Source organism: Pelobates fuscus, chromosome 8, assembly GCF_036172605.1.
Source record: "Pelobates fuscus isolate aPelFus1 chromosome 8, aPelFus1.pri, whole genome shotgun sequence".
Classification (NCBI taxonomy): Eukaryota; Metazoa; Chordata; class Amphibia; order Anura; family Pelobatidae; genus Pelobates; species Pelobates fuscus.
In genome coordinates, this window is record NC_086324.1 from 146,776,633 (window position 1) to 146,795,928 (window position 19,296).

Sequence of the window (19,296 nt, forward strand, 5' to 3'; positions counted from 1 at the left end):
CCCTCATGAAATAGGGCTTAAAAATGTACAGTACTTCTTACTGCAAAGAGGACAACATCTACATCACCATAGTGAATTTGTCATCGAATTATTACAATTCGTACTTACCCATAATTTCTTCCTATTTAATGACACGTACTATCACCAGGTGCAGGGTACGGCGATGGGGACGTCTTGTGCGCCCTCATACGCCAACCTGCACCTGGGATGGTGGGAAGAGAATGTGGTATTCTCAACAAACTTGAGTACATTCACCAGATATATTCTGCACGTAGGGGCAAGAATATTAGAGATCACCTTGTACATAGTCACTTCAAGCAGGCCAAAAAGACTAATACTCACTGGCTCTCTAACAAACTCCAAGGGACTTATAAATGTGGCCGTTGCAAGGCCTGCAACTTCATTTGTAAGGATTCCAAAAGTTTCCATAACAGCTCTCAGTTGGAAACATTTTATCCAAACTCCTTCTTTAACTGTAACTCCAAAGGCTTGGTATACCTGATAAAATGCCAATGCAATAAACTATATGTTGGAAAGACCTTCAGGCCCTTTAAAAGAAGGATTTTGGAACACATTAATTCCATTAAAACCAAGAGACATATTGAGACCACAGTCTCTAGACACGTGAAGAATTTTCACCAAGGTGACTATAAAGTACTCCAATTTCTTGGGATTGAATTGGTTAAACTGGACCAAAGGAAGGGAAACCTCGATAAGTTCCTTAGGAGAAGAGAGTGTTTTTGGATTTACCGCCTGAGCACTCTATCACCGAGGGGGCTAAACGAAGGATTTTCCTACTCCCCGTTTATCAGTGATCTCTGACTTTTAACACCATCTATACAATACATACGATCTTTATTGAGAATTCCCCATAATTTCTATTAATGACTTCTTTGAATTCCCTATATGTTCACGACTTCACTTCAATATTTAATTTAATTTAATCTATTCACAGACCTCTTATATTTCCAAGATGGACTGATACCCTCACCTCTGTACTTTAGGCCATTTTTGTTACTCTCTCTCCGATACCTGATAGTTGAGAAACTTTTCTGCTGTGAGTGTGTCTCTTTGATACTAGAATGAATTTAAAGATTTCATAATTAATTGCTATATATGAGACATACCCACAGCTTTATCTCACCACCTTCCCATACTCATAATATGTATCACCAAGGCAATTGTCCCCGGGTGATAACTTGATGAATCATAGATCCCTAAAACCACAGAAATATAAGGGACATCTATACAATTCTATCCCTTTTTCCGGGATTTACAATATGCTAAACTTTCTCTGTGAAAGATGACTATAAAGGGTCAGTAGTTGGGGACTTTTATTAATATCTATAAGTTTTTCTTTAAATCATTTACTATATAATGCTGCCCTTATTTTTGAAAGGCAGCCCCTTAGTGCTAATTCTATCCTGGGACTTTTTTTAAACATTCAGTTTGTATTACATACCCAGTTTGCACTATATACTACTTAGGTATTAACCCTTTCAAATGACCTAAATGGACACTATCATTCTTTATGACCGAGAACTGACTAACTATACAAGCAGTCAGTTCTCGATGAGCCGTTCTGAGCTGTCACTCACGGCTTAATCTCCGCCCAGTATATGCCCCTCTACATTCCGAGTGGACGGAGAATCAGAAGGGATGAGCTTTTCTTTGCTCTCTCGGCGCTCCTCCTCCCCACCTCCGGATTCGCCCCTACATACACACGTGGGGCTGGATTTTTGCAGAGCCGTTATGTATGCAGAGCGACGATTGGGGGAAATCTACTCAGCTTCCTCCGCCCATGCCAGGTCCCCTACACTCACCTGCCGATAGATCAGGTAATTTCGGAGCTATTGCTTCTTTTGGCGGTAAATAGAGGGTATAAAAAGACGTCCTCCTGGACGAGGTATTGTTAGCCCCTGACGAAGGTGCATTAGAACGCACCGAAACGCGCGTCGGGTCCTTTTATTTTATTTATTATTTTGTTCACGTAGCACTATGGGAACACTAGGTGTTTAATTCACTTTATTTGGGTCACCTACGTTTTTTGTACAGACAGCACTGCTTAAATTAAGAATTGGAACGCCAAAGCATTTGGAGTAGCTATGTCCCTGTTTTCTTGGAGCTCCTAGGGTCAGCATAGAACACCCTTGAAGGTGTTTCCTTAGGAGTTTATAGGGATATATATTATTGCTCCTTTGCATTTTCCCTTCCCTGTTATAGCTGGCACTGTTTGATGCCAATCAGAGGTTTTGATCACCTAAGGTAACTGGAACAGTACGATCTCTCCTTCTTTTCGCTTTCAGGGAAAGTATAGAACACCCTTGAAGGTGTTTTCTAGGAGTTGCAGGGACAACTGCTCTTTTGACTACTTTTAGTTGGGTCTCTACCTCTAGAATTTCTCAGATTTACTACTGATTAGCCTCATATATTTTGGAGGCGCCTTATCTAAGAAACCTAGGATTATGCTTTCGTTGGCATCATTTGCAGTATACCAATTTAACCTTGGGGGATTCTCTATTCTGTTCATTGTTTAGAGAATCCACCACTATCTCTACAGCCTGTGCATTCCATTCTTATTATATCGTATCTCACCCTGTTGGCACTCCTCAGAGGCATTATGTGTTCTTATGGATTTCTGTTCTGTTAAAGAACATTATAAAGTATTTTTATTAGAATCTATGCCCTTTATCTGGAGCTACACATCAGGATAATATAGATACTATACAGTGTGTCTGGTTGAGTCATTCATATATATATGTAAAGTCATTCAGTATTTATTGTATCAAAACCAGCTTATGAGCCTCACTTCGGTGAGTCTCTACACTATCTATTTACTTTTTGTTTAAATCTCTATGGGAAGCATTCGGAATCTTCATGCAGAGTGTTAAGGTGCCAAATGTCAGTCCTGCAATGATTGCAGGTCCATAACGGGAAGTACGAGAAAATCTTCCTCATGTAGGTCCAGTACCCGGACCAACAGCAATACTAGAGCATATGAAAATAAGGATAAGAGACCCTCACCTAAAAAAACTGTTAATGCTAAGAGCATTCCTGAACCAAGACCACCTAACACAAGAAGTGTAATATTCAGAGAGGAGCCTTTTTTAGAGAAAGCTTCAGGACGAATTACGGCTTGGTTCCATCCGGTCACTCCAATGAAACATTCAAGAAAAAGAGGGCTAAGTATAGAAGAAGTAGAGGAGGTAGAACCAAGAGAACAAAGAGGAAAGAACAGGAGGTACAACCAAAAGGGATATTTTATCTAGCTGATGTGGACCTCAAATCTCAGTCCTCAACAAAGACCTAAAATCTTCCCCACCCAGAGAACTAGATCAATTTAACTGTATGATTGACATTAAAAGATTCATAAGAAAATCTTGTCTGAAAAAGCATTTTCCACAACAAGAACAACTACCACAGATGGGAATATTCCCCTCTACAACTAAATACTTGCATAGTGACTTTAAGTCACAATCAACCTTTTTTTCCAGTCAATCAGATCTCCTCAATCATGTAGCTATTTAACCCCTTAAGGACCAAACTTCTGGAATAAAAGGGAATCATGACATGTCACACATGTCATGTGTCCTTAAGGGGTTAAGGAGACAGTGCTATCAGAAATAGGCAGACTAAGAAGGAGATGCAATAATAACAATCTGAGAGAGACACCCCTGAAGAATTATCTAACAACACTGAAATAACAATCAAACCTGCCGGCAAAGGGGGAGGTATTGTAATAATGGCTACTCAGTACTTCAACGAAGAGGCGGAGAAACTCTTGGGAGACAGGTCCACATATGAGATCTTAGAGAAAGACGCCTTAAATAATATGCAGACTTCTTTGGAATTTCTATTAAATACAGCCAAAGAAGAGGACATCATCACAGGGGCAGAATTTAAATTTGTTCCACACCCAACCACACCTGTGTTTTACTTTCTGCCTAAGATCTTTGGCCCCTGACGACGGTGTGTGAGCATGCCGAAACGCGCGTTGGGCGTTTCATTTATTTCCCACTTTAATTTTTATATACATTTGGGTAGCACTATGAGCACTATATAGTTAATTGTTTTTTTCATCATAGCTCTAGGGTTTGTTGGTTCAGGTAGGCACTAGCTTTGTGTGGTGCTGAGGTAACAAGGGACAGAGCTAAGTGTATACACTATATTGAGACATCTTCAGACTTTCTTACATTGGGAATGTTGTACTTATATGCTATACATAGGTCTATGTTCTATTCTCAATAGAATGATATATGAAGAGTTCGTTTGTAGTTCCTGGCCTGGACCTCTCTCTGTCCAGGAGTAGAGTCTAATAGACAAGTAAATTATTCATGTAGCAGGTATTTAATTTACCGTCTTTACTGTCCACTCTCCCCTAGAACTATAATTGTTATAGCTTTTCAGTTTTTTTCCCATTTTAATTTTAGATGTAATAAAGTTAGGGTTATATAGTTTTAGGTATTTTTTTCTCCATTTTTTGCTGTGTTCTCTCCTAGTGCGGTCCCTCTGTTTTAGTGGACCGTAGTGGGATTTTTTCTGTTCTTCTTTGGAATCTCCATCGAACACAGCAAAATAAGAGGGCATCATCACAGGGGCAGAATTTAAATTTGTTCCACACCCAACCACACAGGAAATTTACTTTCTGCCTAAGATCCACAAGAATCTTCAGAGCCCACCTGGAAGACCCATCATTTTGGTAATCAACGCCTTAACTGCCAATTTGTCCCAATACATTGATTTTTTTTTCCTCCAACCTTATGTCACCAAAGTGAAATCTCACTTGAAAGATACTACTAGCACCATCAAGTACCTTCAGGACATCACATCGCAGGAGCATTATCTATTAGTGACAGCAGATGTCACGTCACTTTATACTATTATTGACCACAGCAAGAGAAGCTATACGTCATGCTCTGAACAAAGAAGCTGTATTGGAATAAGAACAGATTGCTTTTATTATTTAATCGATTATGTTCATTTTAACTAATAATTATTTCTGACAGAAGGGCACTTTATATATCCAGAAGAAAGGGAGGACAATGGGGACCAAATTTGTTCCCAGCTTTGCAAACCTCTTCATGGGCCACTGGGAGGACAATTTCATCGAGGAGAATCAGAAATGGCAAAACAATATTGTCTTGTATAAAAGATACATTGACGATATATTGTTCATCTGGAAAGAAGGAGAATCTTCCCTCAAGGATTTCATTTTGCACCTTAATTCAAATGATTGGGGAGAACAACTCAACACCCCATTCAGCCAATCAAAAGTAGAATTTTTAGATCTGGAGATCTAAAGTAATAATGGAGCCCTGAAAACCAAAACTCATTTTAAGGCTGTTAACGTTAATAGCTTCATCCTCAAAGAAAGTGGGCGTTATTCATCTTGGCTTAAAAACATTCCCTAATAACGAATTTAGGAGATAAAGAAGGAATTGTTCAGAGGTTGAACAGTATAGAATTCAGGCAGAGACCATGAAGTTGAGTTTTATAGAAAAAGAATATGACGAAGATGAACTGAATGAGCAGATTACCAAAATACAAGAAATGGAGAGAACCGTCTTACTAAAATCCAGAGTTCGAGCAGAAAAACAATAGAATGCTATATAACCTATTATATTGGATTTTAACTACGAGAACATAAACACAAGCCATCATCATAATATAAATATGACCACATAGTACAATAGGAAAATGCCACTAATAATAAAAAGACAACATGGTACTTAGCCCAACTAAATGACGTGAGAGTCAGCAATGAAACATTCCTCCTGTTGTACTTACACTGAGGAGACAACCCATAAATTACCCTCTTCTATAACCCTAAAGGTGTTAGTTCCAATGAACTAAGCAGCAATAGTGTGTGTGTTTGTTAAATACCATCAGCAATTTACCAAAACTCTAAAAAAGTAAATAAAGCACAAAGCTGAATCAAAGTGAATAGAATCTGAACTTGATAATGCCAACTACAACAGAAGGGACCAGAAGGGTGTATTGGTTTTCTGTTGCGTATACATTTTTACTTTATATATCAAACAGGTTTTAAGTTAAAAACAAAAATCGTAAAAAACAAAAAGTGGAAAAGATTGGCATACCTTCTGCAGATAACAAAAGAGTTCTTCTTCACTAGCAATATGTTCTGAGGATACAACCCCAGCCATGTATACTAGAGTATATACAATTTCTTCATACAGCATTTCCATCTAAAAAAAATGATACAAGTAATTCACATTATGAATATTTAAGCCTTCAGCAATCCTCACCTCTACCCGTCTGTCATTTTGTAATGTGACTGATTGTGTCATACCACAATAGTCGTCTGGCCGAACGACCACCTAACATGGTAAACCCTATAGAAAACCTCTTGTCAGAACCTCCCGGGATTGGGGTGGACTGTAGCTCTGTTAGTTCATGTCTTTAGAGCAAGGGTGGGGAAACTTCAACCCTCCAGATGTTTTGGACTACATCTCCCATAATGCTCTTACAGCCATAATGTCATGAAAGCATCAAGGGAGATGTAGTCCACAACATCTGGAGGGCCAAATGTTCCCCACCCCTGCTTTAGAGCTTCTCTTCGACCATGTCAGGTTAAGATAATGTGTTGACCTTGTGTTCTACTTTGTCAATTCTCAAGGTGAGAAATTTGTTGTTTACACCTAAGTTTCCACATATCAGGGAGGATTTAGACTATCTTGACTTTAGTGAAAAAAACATGGCTGCTTTTAAACACCTACTGCTCATTAGGATAATGCTTTCTCTATCACATCACTTATTTCAGTCATACACTGTTTGCAAGTAAAGGGAAATATGAAACATAATGTGAATTTATTAGCAGTCTGTTCTTTATGGATCCAGTCCAAAATAGAAAGGCCCACTCGAATTACTTACTGTAGGCCTGTATAGAGCAGACAGATCTAACCAAGCATTGTATAAAAAGATACAATCCTTTTATATATTAAGGTTTGAGATGAAGTTCTAATAAAATTAAAGTTACCTCTCTTTTGGTTAGCATGAGTTTCTCCACTGCTGCCTTATGTTCCCCAACATTTTCTGGAGGTGGTGGGATATTATTATTTAAAACAACCTAAAAAAAAAATAACAAGAAATAGCAAGCACAAACATTTTATTTTGGTGTGTGACCATCTGTTCAGGCAAAAGGAAGTGACACAATTTCAGATTAATTAGATGTACTAGCATGTATTATAAATGAGAACTTTTAATCACAATATCACATCAATATTTAACGTGTAAGAAATAAATAGAAACAGCTTATTTTTGTGTCATAGTTTCTCATTATCTCATATGTTGCATTTTCTTCAAGGCTTCCTCAGTGTGTTGTGTGTGTTGAGTGTGCATATACACTGATCAGCCACAACATTAATACCACCTGCCTAATGTCGTGTAGGTCCTCGTTATGCTGTCAAAACAGCTCTGATGCGTAAAGGTATGGACTTCACAAGACCTTTGAAAGTGTCCTGTGGTATCTGGCACAAAGACATTATCAGCAGACCCTTTAAGTCCTGCAAGTTGCGAACGGGGGGCCTCCGTGGATTGGATATGTTGTTCCAACACATCCCACAGATTCTCAATTAGATTGATATCTGGGGACTTTGGACCGTGACACCGGTTCTCCTTCCTTGGACCACTTATGGAATGTACACCCCGCAAGACTTACCATTTTGGAGATGATTTGACCCAGTCATCTAGCCATCACTATTTGGATCTTGTCAAAGTCAATCAGATGTTTTTGCATGCCTATTTTTCCTGCTTCCAACACATGAAATACAAGAACTGGCTGTTCACTTGCTGCCTAATATATCCCACCAGGTGCCATTTTAACAATATCATCAATGTTATTCACTTCACCTGTCAGTAGTTTTACTGTTGTGGCTTATCAGTTATATATATATATATATAAATGCTTGGCGATGGTCTTGTAGCCCATTCCAGCCTTGTGTAGGTCTACGATCTTGTCCTTGACATCCTTGGACAGCTCTTAGGTATTGGCCATGGTGGAGAGTTTGGAATCTGATTGATTGCTTCTGTGGACAGTTGTCTTTAATACAAGTAACGAGCTGAGATAAGGAGCACTCTCTATAAGCGAGTGTTCCTAATCTCAGCTTGTTACCTGTATAAAAGACACCTGGGGGCCAGAAATATTGTGGATTAATAGGGGGTCAAATGCTTATTTCACTCAGTGACTAACAAATCAATTTATAACTTTTTTGACATGCGTTTTTCTGATTTTTTTTTTATTCTGTCTCTCACTGTTAAAATACACCTACCATTAAAATTATAGACTGATCATTTCTTTGTCAGTGGGCAAACGTTCAAAATCAGCAGGGGATCAAATACTTTTTTCCCTCATTGAATATATATATATATATATATATATATATATATATATATATATATATACACACACATTCACACATTAGTGAATGAATACTACACACATTGCAATTTTTAGATTCTCACATTTTAAGCATGAGTCAACACTTAAAAATACTGTACCTCTGTTCTCCAATACCGCTGCATACTCTCTTGCTTCTGAAGAACGCTTTTCATTCTATCAAAAAAGTCCCCCGTATCCTCCCTGGGAAGTGATAAAAAAAAAACCAAAAAAAAAAAAAACAATATGGCCAACAAATTAACCATTGGAAAAAAAAGCATTTCTGTAAAGTCATTATTTAAAATTTTTCATTGCTATAATTACAAAATGCATCATATAAACTACTTCAACTATGCTTTCATCATACAATTATGCAATTACATGCTGTCCAACCTTATCAATATTCTGTTTTGAGTTTATATCCTGGGAACTTGCTTGCCGCACTGCATTATTAGAGGCAAGTATCGTTAGCCCAGGGCCACGCCACTGCTAGGTGAACTAGGCATTAGCCTAGGGCGCCGGCCTGCTCTCGAGCCGCCCTCCCCCAGTGCCGGGCTGATCCTCAAGGCGCCCAAAGGTGGGGGCGCTGAGAGGATCCCTGTCACAGGGGGGGCCAGGAGGTGGAAAATTGGATTTTTGCCTAGGGTGGCAGAAATCCTTGCACCGGCCCTGCGTTAGCCCATAAGGACACTCTTGCAGAGAACCTCCGTCTGGACCAGACAAAATCAATTAACTGAACTACCATCTCCAAAATCTTTAGTTTGATACTTATTTGCGTCTGTATCTGTCAATAAGTAATTACAGTGTACTACTCATCTAGAAATTACACATTTGACATATTGGAGTTTTTAGGTACCAGCAATTACACATTTCGAACACATTGCATCATATTTTCAAACATTGGTTGTTGATACAAATATGAGTTTTGCAGACACAAATGTCATCTACTTGCCGCATGATTTCCTGGGAGCAATATTTCTGAAAGATGACCATATTTTGCAATTCATTCTCTGTTTGGGGTAGATTATTGTCACGTGGCTTTGCCCAGTGCTTACTAAGAACTATACTGGATTTATCTCTGTCATTTGACCGGCAAGTACCGTAAGTCACATGCACACCACATTCCGATTTTCTGTAATTTTCAGTTTAGGTTTTCTGTCTTCAAATTGCCCATTTACCTCATATTTTTTTTTATGACAACTTGAATACCACACCTTGAAACCACCACAAGGTCACGTGATGTTACATATAATCAATGTGCTAAACTTTGCTGCCAGCACACTTATTTTTACCTTAATGAGGTACAGATCTGCCGACCCAGCTCCATTGGTTTTGAAATGTAAAATAAACAGTACAGGAATAAACAGACTGCCCTGTGCAGGCATTTTGTTAAGCATGTCCTTCTAGCCAAGATATCAACAATGTAACCTTTGAGCAGCAAAAAGGAGAAACAAGGACATTTGGGAGACCCACCTTGAATACCCAAGTTGGCTGATGTTTCCCAAGTTGTCCTGCAACAATTGGACCAGAGGAGCTCTCCTCTCCTCGTCAGCCAGGCTGCAGTTGCACAAATTACACATGGCTGATCCTTGCACAGCAAGGGTATTTTCAGCTTGTCTCTTTGATGTTAATTTGGACAGACAGGTAAGCAAAAACACAAAAGAACAAGAGACTGTCTGAAATTTCTCAACGCTCTTTTCCTAAAGGTTCCCTAAAGTCAGGTCAAAGGGAGGTTGCATACCATGATTACGGAAGAGCGTAATCCCTTTTTTTTTGTCCACTTAACTTGATGTGAGCTTCAGATAATGTGGACTATGACTACTTTTATGTTCAGCCAACCAGTGATGCTAATAATGGCAAGATAGCTAGATAATCCCTCTCCTTGTACTAAAAATAATGTGAATTTGAATAAATAATGTGAATACAAATGCACAAGAAAAGCCCAAGACAAGCATTTCATAAATAAAGCCTTCTTGCAGGAGGAATATATTTAAATAACACAATCTAGAAAATAATGGATTAAATTGATTCAATAAAGCATGTTAGGCAAAACACATGTTCTGAATTTCCAACTCATTACATCCACAACTACTTGCAAATACATGCTGAATACTAATATCAAAATGTTATATAGATGTTTGATGTTAACAAAAGCTTTCGGAGAGTGCAAATCCATTCTGTAAAAGTGGAAATTCAGTCCTGGCCATTGTAGAAATGCGCTGGTTGGCCACTAGTTTTCATCTGACATAGGCACTGAAACGTTCAGGGTGTTCTGTGAAAGGCTTTCTCATAGGCTAATAGATTCATAGAGGAGAGAGATCAAAAGTAAGTTCCTCTCTCCTCCTACTTTGTTGCAAAATTGTGTTTTGGATCAACAGTAAAAACAGATGTGAGAAAGACTGAACTTGATGGACACATGTCTCTTTTCAGCCTATGTAATTATGTAACAAGTATTTTTTTCCCTTAGGTTTTTAATGTATGTATTGTGGTTGATGTGTACTATAAGTCATTGCTGCCAGCAACGAGTATTGGGAGTTTGAGTGTTTTATTCAGAATTTCTAAACTGATTATTAAATGACTGATAGCAAACTTGACAGTACCAAAGGATCAAAAATTATTAAAATTTTTCAATTGTATTTTTTTATATTTTTTTCAATTCTTTATTTTTGGTGTGTCGTTGCAGTACATCTTAGTAACCAAATGAACATTTCACATTACATTCTTTCTGACATGGGTACAGGTACAGTAGACATTGTATGCCCCTATTATGTAACCTGTCTCTTGTATGGGTTCATTTGCGTATTGACGATACCCTTTTTAATTTTTTTTTAAACCACAACATTAAAACACGATTTAAACTAAAACCACCGTAGAGCGTGTCTTTCTCTGTAGTCCTCATTATCTCTTATTTAGAGTAGCCTGTACAGTTATGTTTGTGAGCTGGATACAATTGTATTTTTTTTTATTTTTGTTTTTACGCAGGACATTCTTCCACCATTAAAACTCCGCTCCAAGGATGTCCGTTCATTCTAGCAATGCTCTTAGATGACAAGGACTGCATAGGCGCACTAGAAACAAAAAATCACTAATTCACTTTGTCATGTCCTGTTGCCCTTATATTTCATATTCATCACAATTTCTGGCAGCCAAAACTCAGGGCCAGTGATCAGTCTATAGAAGCAGCCACTTCAACTTTGATGTTTGAAAAAATAAATCTTTAGATGTCAGTGTATACAGCATTGAGTCAATTTTGATCCGTCCTTTTGGTCAAAGCTATCTGACGTGCCCTTAAGGTTATAGCTTACTTACAATTTATTTTTAATAATATCATACTAAATTTTACTAAGGAAGCAATTCTTTCACCCCAACCTAAACATCTCAAGCAATATATCATATATATATATATATATATATATATATATATATAAATGTCAAATGCAGATATAGGACTTGAACTATCTGACGGCTCACCTGTTGTGCAGTTATTTTTCACGAATAATTCTTAGTTAAATTTGAAGCCATTATTGTTATTTTACGTTCTATTTAACACTGTCATCAGTAAACACATTCTTTATACAGTCATCATTGATAACATTACAGAGACACTGTCAGCTTTGAGGTTTTCACAGAGATAGAATCTTTACGAAAAACTCACATACGTTGATTTTGAATTTCAATGTCGAAAGGTAAACAAGACAAAGTGGGGACTTTTTTGGGAACTATTTGTCCGATTTGTGGAAATAATATGTAAAAAATGTAGGGCCTCAAAAAACATTCACAAGCAGACATTATGAGAAAATGTTATGGAGGATTCCCCAGTTTTAGGGATCGTTTTTTGCATCATTCCTTTTGTACTCCAGTGAAACCAGAGCGGCAATGTAGCTCCTGGCAGATGATGCTGCTGGACCTGCTGCTGGACCTGAAGAGAGCTGGACTGGAAGATGGAAACAGTGCTCCCTGCAGGGCCTGCCCTCAGCGCTCCCTGCATGATGGTCAGGTAGCCTGGAGTGCATTCATGCATGGCTGACTTTCAATTAACTCACGATCACGCACTTGTGTGTGGGTCCGCCCATTGGGGCAGAGCTAGTAATGCGACTTGCATCACTGGACCTCTCCCTTTCTCTTCCTCCCACCGGCGTCCCGATTCATTGGGAGGTATGAGCAGGGCGAAAACAAAAGTGGAGTGGTGGAATCCTGCAATTAGACAGCCAACAAGGGTATACTATTATGGTGTAAATGCATGCCTGTGTCTGTCTGCCTCTGTGTACCTGTATGTGCCTGTGTGCTTATCAGTGCCTGTGTATGTGTGTGTCGGTGCATGTCTATGAGCGTCTGCGTATCTGTGTATTGGTGTGTTAAAGGGGCGAGGGTTGAGGAGGGGACAGGAGTGAGGCATTATTTTTTAACTCAAACCCTGGGTGTTTTTTGATCCTAACAACGCCCTTGCATGTGACTGTCCAGCCATTTCAAACATTTAGATATATAGGGGAAGGTTATCAAAGTAAAAACAGGTGCAATTCAAGTGCTATTACAACTTTGCCCTGAATAATACGTGGTTTGTGTTTTTAATATTCCTGCATAGTTTAGCACCCAGGATGTGACAGCACTCACAACGGTCAGGATGTCACATTTGCGAATAATGACTACATTTACATTGCTGCTCATTATTTTATATGTTTTCCAATAATTTTCTTTCCAGTAGCTGCTCATGTTTTTTTTTCTTATTATGGAAAAACATATTTTCTCCCCTCATATAGAAATCCACATTGTCTTAGTGTTTCTAAAATATTGCAAAATATTTACAAACAGCACAGTTCTGACATGGTTACTATAGCAACCACAGCTTTGATGTGATCAAGTACTTAACACGAGAGGTTATTCGTAGAACCCAACAAACATTTTATCAGCCCGCCAGACAATAAATGTAATTTAGTTTCCTTTGCTAGTTTTAAGCATATTATTATTATTAATTTTATTTAAGCATCGCCAACATATTCCATAGCTCTGCACATTTTGAAAATGCTACAAATGCATGCTAGTCACAGTACTGAAAATCAGCGTAAAAATTTGATAATTTGTTAAAACTATAATAAACATCATTCTGGATTCAGAGATGGTCATTTATACTAATTGTGCTAATTTTGCTCTTTATTTAAACTTATAATATGGAACTTATTCAGACCTGCTTCCATCTCCCAACCCAAACCAGTTATTGTGATCCCTTTAAACATCTAATGCAGTGGTGTCAAATGTACACGTCGACATTCCACAGTGCTCAGTGACAGTTCCACCAATCCAACTGCTGAGTTCATGCGCAGTCTGTTTGACAGTATTGAAACTGACATCACATGGTGCTTTGAGTAGTCTCTCTCACGGGGATATGAGCGATGTTAGAACCCAGTATTCTCTCGGTTAACTCTGTTAAACTAAACGTATAGCGTGTTGTGAGGAAGCAGAATGAGAGGTGTGAAAAATAAAATAAAATGTCTAGATCAGCACCTGCTTATCCTGCATCTGGGTGCCTCCATCTTAGCTCCCCGTCGGTCATTGATATGAGTTTTTGTCGTTTGGACCTCACAGTTGGCACAGAGAGAGAAGAAGAAATTAAACAATATTTCTGTTTTTTCTCCTCATGTGCATTCTGTGCCCTGGCTATGCCTAGAATGAACTGAATTGTGACGTTATTTGCTAAATCTTTAATATGAATTTAAAAGAAAACAGGGCATTGCATAAAAAAGGCTAACACAAGGTATAGGTCATTTCCAGTCTTTATTTAAACTGTGTAATTTCCAGAGAAAATACCAACTCTTTAGCCAATTTTCTCCATACATATGTGAAGGAGCACTCCACTGCAATGCAAACATGCATGCAATTAATTAATTTTTATTTTATTTTTTGCGGGGGAGACGGACTATATTAAAAACAGCTTGCAAAACCTGCATTTGTCTTGTCTGCTACCTTTTGCAAGTCCTCCCCTTCTGACCCCACCCAGACTTTCTGCAGCTGTCCAATCACAGACTTTCCAATGCAGTTCATTGAGAAGTCTTAGCAAGTCAGGTGCTCTGGGCAATTGCTGACCCTTGAGTTTAGCTCAAATAGGCTAACCAAATCAGGAAGTAACCAGTTCCTATTCAAATCTGCAGTCTTAGTAAATATAGAGGACTCTTGACAGATAAAGCATTTCAGCCAGATAAAGCGTGTCTGGAGTGTCCTTTTAATTTATAGGGTACATTAGAGCTTACACTTGACTTAAATGAGTCCCTGAGCTCTGAAGTTGTGGGTCTAACATATATATTCTAATTGAACATGTACCAAACATGCTACTAACAGAAGCAATAGGATTGGGCTTGGGTCACTTTATTTAATATTTTGCATAATTTCTATAATACATAACAGCAATACACATTGGAGTAAAAAGCCACAACTAACTTGTGTACATTCAAAACTTTCATTTAAAATAAAATGAAATATTTGCACAAGCATTTTTACCTCTGGTTAGATAAATAATATTAAACCCTGTGTGTTGGTTGAAGAAGGAACATCGCTATTCATCAAATTATAGGTTATAAAATGAAACATTACTGGAATAGAGAGGTCTTATTTTACAAATTACAATATTGGACATAATAGATAAAGCCTCTGTCACCACCCAAAGTTTTCATAGCATCTCTTCCAAGTCCACAACAAGCTGATTATTTTAACTACCCGGCAGGCTGCGTTACTCTCAGTCTCCTACCAAATAAACACCTACTACACACAATTAGGAAGCCAGCAGGCAACCATTTTGCTAAATAATCAATATAATTTACTGCAGAAGATCAGAAATGACTGTGAAGCAACGGGAAAGCTTTTAATTTCCATGTTGTTATATTGTTCTTAAAGTGCACTGTTATTTTATTTCCTTTCAATGTTTTCCTTTCCTCGTGCCCCTGCTATCTTAATGATTATGCTCCCCCTTTGCCACGTTATGTATATCACCATTTATTTTAGTGTAACGGGGTTTTGGGGATGCCCCCTAGTGTCTTTGGGGTCCTTAAACCTAGTTAATTCACTATGCCTGACAGGCGGATCCTGAGCCTCCGCTATCTGGGAGCTGGGGTACATGTCTGCGGCAGCGCCTCCACCCAGTGGAACATCCGGGGTAGGGATGTGGGGTCCCACTGGGAACATACTTGGTGCAATAAGACTGACACAGCCTAACTGGAACTAACTTTATATGGTAAATAGCAATTGAACCGACACACATAGGAAAATACAATGGCGTAACAGATAACAATGCAAATGTGGATTTTCCCCACTCACCCACCAGCACACCTGTGTCCCACCCCCTTATCTTCGCCCTAGCGGCCGTTGGTGCACATAGGAGAGTTGGGGCCCTAATAAGTCCTGCTCCACAGAGTCACTGACACAGCCTCAGATGTGTAATGTCTGTACGGGACCTCAGAGTCTTTACTGTGAGTGAGAAGACAGGTGCCCTGTGGTGATACAGGGAGAGGTTTGGCTTACCCGCCAGGTTCCATCTCTTTTTACAGTCTCTCACATGTCCTCCATTTCAGCTCAGCATGTCATCCTTCTAGAATCCTTTTAGGCCCTCCTCCCCAGAGCTGTGCAGGAAAACCTCCCAGGAACTGATGATGCCACACTCCTCCCACTGATTTCAGCAAGTCATGTGATCAATGCTCAATGTTTTATTAACAACATACTGGGGCCATGTGCCATCTACTGGGCATTTCAGATAATGCAGTCTGTGTAACTTCACAGGGTTACATGCTCCCCCTTGAAAATACTTGCCTTCCACTGGCAAGTCCTAGCCAGGGAGCTTAACAAAAATTCAACAGAGAAAGGTTTAGCATACCTACAGTACAGTTAGCACAGTAACATCCTAGCTAGCTAGTTATTTAGGGTAAAGAGTCACTAACATTTACCACTTCAGCTAGTGCATGTAGGAAAATGGCCATTTTAGATGCGGCTTGTGTCAGCGGGGCATAACTGGGCTCTCCTATATTGTCATAAACTAGGGTCCTAGGGGGTTGCCGCACTCTGGTGCTGTGTCTCAGTTCTCGCTGGGGGAGAGGATCTTGGGACATCAACTGTGGAACTTCGACTCCTGCCCTCGAAGTAGAGTCTCTAAGGGAAGTTCCAGGCACAAAACATGGACTTTCTGGATTCAACCTTGGAGAACTTAGTGACCCAGGAGAGGTTCCGGGACTTTGTGAAACCACAGGAGTTAAAGGAGGCAATTGCTGTGTTTCTTCAGCGGGTGATGACCACCACTGATCCTCTGCACTGGGAGTCCACGGGGTCTCCTCTGCCCCATTTCTAGGACTCTCTGTTGGGTTTTCCTCCAGTTCTTCACTACTCTCTTCCTCTTCATCAGCATACACAACTGGAAGCAGATGGTTTCTATGCCAAGCCTTTATTCGGCCCTCCGGGCCCCTAGTGTTGTACACTGGTAGTCCTTCCAGTTTCTTCCAGTTTGGACACAACCTCAAACAGGGTATCCTTCCATCTGTCAGCCAGTTTGTGTTTTCCAGGCACACCTACATTCTGGAGAAGAACTTTATCCCCTGCTTGAATCTCCCGATATCTCACCTTAGCATCATATCTTCTTTTGTTCCGTTCTTCCATTTTTGCTGCTGCTTGGGTGGCCAACTCATAGGCCCGATGAAGGTTTTGTTTGAGGTTCCTCACATATTGAAAGTGTGAAGTTGAATCTGTTCCATCAGGAGACACTCCCAAACGGACATCTATCGGCAATCAAGCTTCTCTTCCGAACATTAGGAAATAGGGTGAGAACCCTGTAGATTCATGCCTTGTACAGTTGTATGCGTGGACCATGGCTTCCACATGTTTACTCCAAGACCGCTTCTCGACTTGCTTGAGAGTCCCTAGCATATCTAGGAGGGTCCTATTGAACCGTTCTGGCTGTGCATCACCCTCCGGATGATAAGGTGTGGTTCTGGACTTCTGCACCTGCAACATGCCCAACAGCTCCTTGATCAACTTACTCTCAAAGTCTCTACCTTGATCAGAGTGTATCCGATTGGGTAATCCATAGTGAATAAAATACTTCTGCCAAAGGACTTTGGCTACAGTCACAGCCTTTTGATCTTTAGTGGGGAAGGCTTGAGCATATCTGGTGAAATGGTCCGTTACCACCAGCACATTTCCAATTCCCGCTGTATCGTTCTCAATGCAGAGATAGTCCATGCACACAAGATCCATGGGTCCCGCACTTTTCAGATGACCCATAGGGGCAGCTCTCACAGGCAGGGTCTTCCTCTGGATACACCTCCTGCATGTCTTTACATGTTGCTCGACATGTTCCCTCATGCGAGGCCAATAGAACCGATCTTGTACTAGGCCATAGGTCTTGTCCACCCCGAGATGCCCATGTTGATCGTGGAGAGCTCTCAGGACCATGCCACGGTATCTGTGCGGTAGTACCAATTGTTTTCTATCGGGGTGATCATGATACTTCACGATCCTATAGAGTACTCCATCTTTGAGATGTAGTCGGCTCCATTCTCTTCGGTATAATTCTCTTTGACTCACAGGTAGAGAAGTCAGCAATTTAGGATTCTCAGTCTTTATTGCTCTGATAACTATCCCAATATACCAGTCCTGCGCTTGAGCCTTCCTCTTGTCTTCTGTGGTTATACTGGGCCACTGTTGAAGCATGACTGGAGCATGGAACACCTCAGGCACAGCTTCTGGAGAGTGGCTAATGGAGTCTATCCCCCTTAGCTCGGCAAATTCTTCTTGACTCTCGGCCACCACATACATCTGACAAAAGGCTCCTACCCCCGGCCCAGGGATCTCTTCCCACTCATCTTCTTCTTGGTGAGGAGGGAGTCTAGGTCTGCGGGACAGGGCATCTGCGCTGATATTCTTGGGCCCAGGCTTGTACTTCAGGCGGAAACTGTAGCTTGACAAGGCAGCCAACCACCTATGTCCTGTGGCATCCAGCTTAGCTGTAGTTTGGATGTAGGTAACTGGATTGTTGTCAGTCCTTACTTCGAATGTTGCTCCATACAAATAGTCATGCAGCTTATCCACGATGGCCCACTTGAGTGCAAGAAATTCAAATTTATGGACTGGATAGTTTTTCTCAGCACCTGTAAGACTTCTACTTATGTAAGCCACCGGCCTCAATCCTTCTGGATAACTTTGGTGCAGTACACCCCCTAGGCCTTCCCTGCTGGCATCCACATGGAGGATATATGGTTTCTCAGGGTCTGCATAGGCTAAGACAGGAGCTTCTGTAAGTCTCTTCTTCAGTGTCAGAAAGGCATCTTCACATCCTGAAGTCCATTTCTCTCCAAAGGGGTCTTTAGGATATGGTGCCTTAACACCCTTTACGTCAGAGGTAATCTTCAGCAGGTTATGTAACTCTCGAGCAATCTTTGAGTAGTCTTTCACGAACCTTCGGTAGTAACCACAGAATCCGAGAAAGGACCGCAACTCACTGATGTTATTTGGTCTTGGCCAATTCAACACTGCTTCAATTTTAGCAGGATCTGTGGCTACTCCTTCAGCGGAGACTATGTGCCCCACATAAGTGACAGAGTTCTGGGCAAATTGGCATTTGTCCACTGATAGCTTCAGGCCTTCAGCTTGCAGTCGATCCAACACCTTTAGCAATCTTTGTTCATGCTCCTCTGGTGTCTTCCCGAAAACAATTAGGTCATCTAGATACACTAAACACTCTTTGGGATTCATATCCCCCACAGTTTTCTCCATCAGCCTCTGAAAAGTAGCAGGAGCTCCTGTGATTCCCTGTGGCATTCTGGTAAACTGGAAGAACCCCAAGGGGCAGATGAAAGCTGTCTTTTCCTGATCCTCCTTCTTCATAGGTACCTGATAATATCCAGACCTCAAGTCAAGCACACTGAACCACT

General features: G+C 40.2%; 1 protein-coding gene across 1 annotated transcript in view; it reads right to left on the minus strand.

Annotated features, from left to right (window-relative positions):
- Window positions 1-19,296, minus strand: part of BAIAP3 (BAI1 associated protein 3) — a 285,407-nt gene that overhangs the window by 141,371 nt on the left and 124,740 nt on the right. The window contains exons 3-5 of the mRNA XM_063430408.1: window positions 8,518-8,599; window positions 6,998-7,087; window positions 6,099-6,206 (exon numbers count right to left, since the gene is read on the minus strand). Coding sequence (XP_063286478.1) covers window positions 6,099-6,206; window positions 6,998-7,087; window positions 8,518-8,599 — 280 coding nt within the window. The remainder of the gene's footprint in view (window positions 1-6,098; window positions 6,207-6,997; window positions 7,088-8,517; window positions 8,600-19,296) is intronic.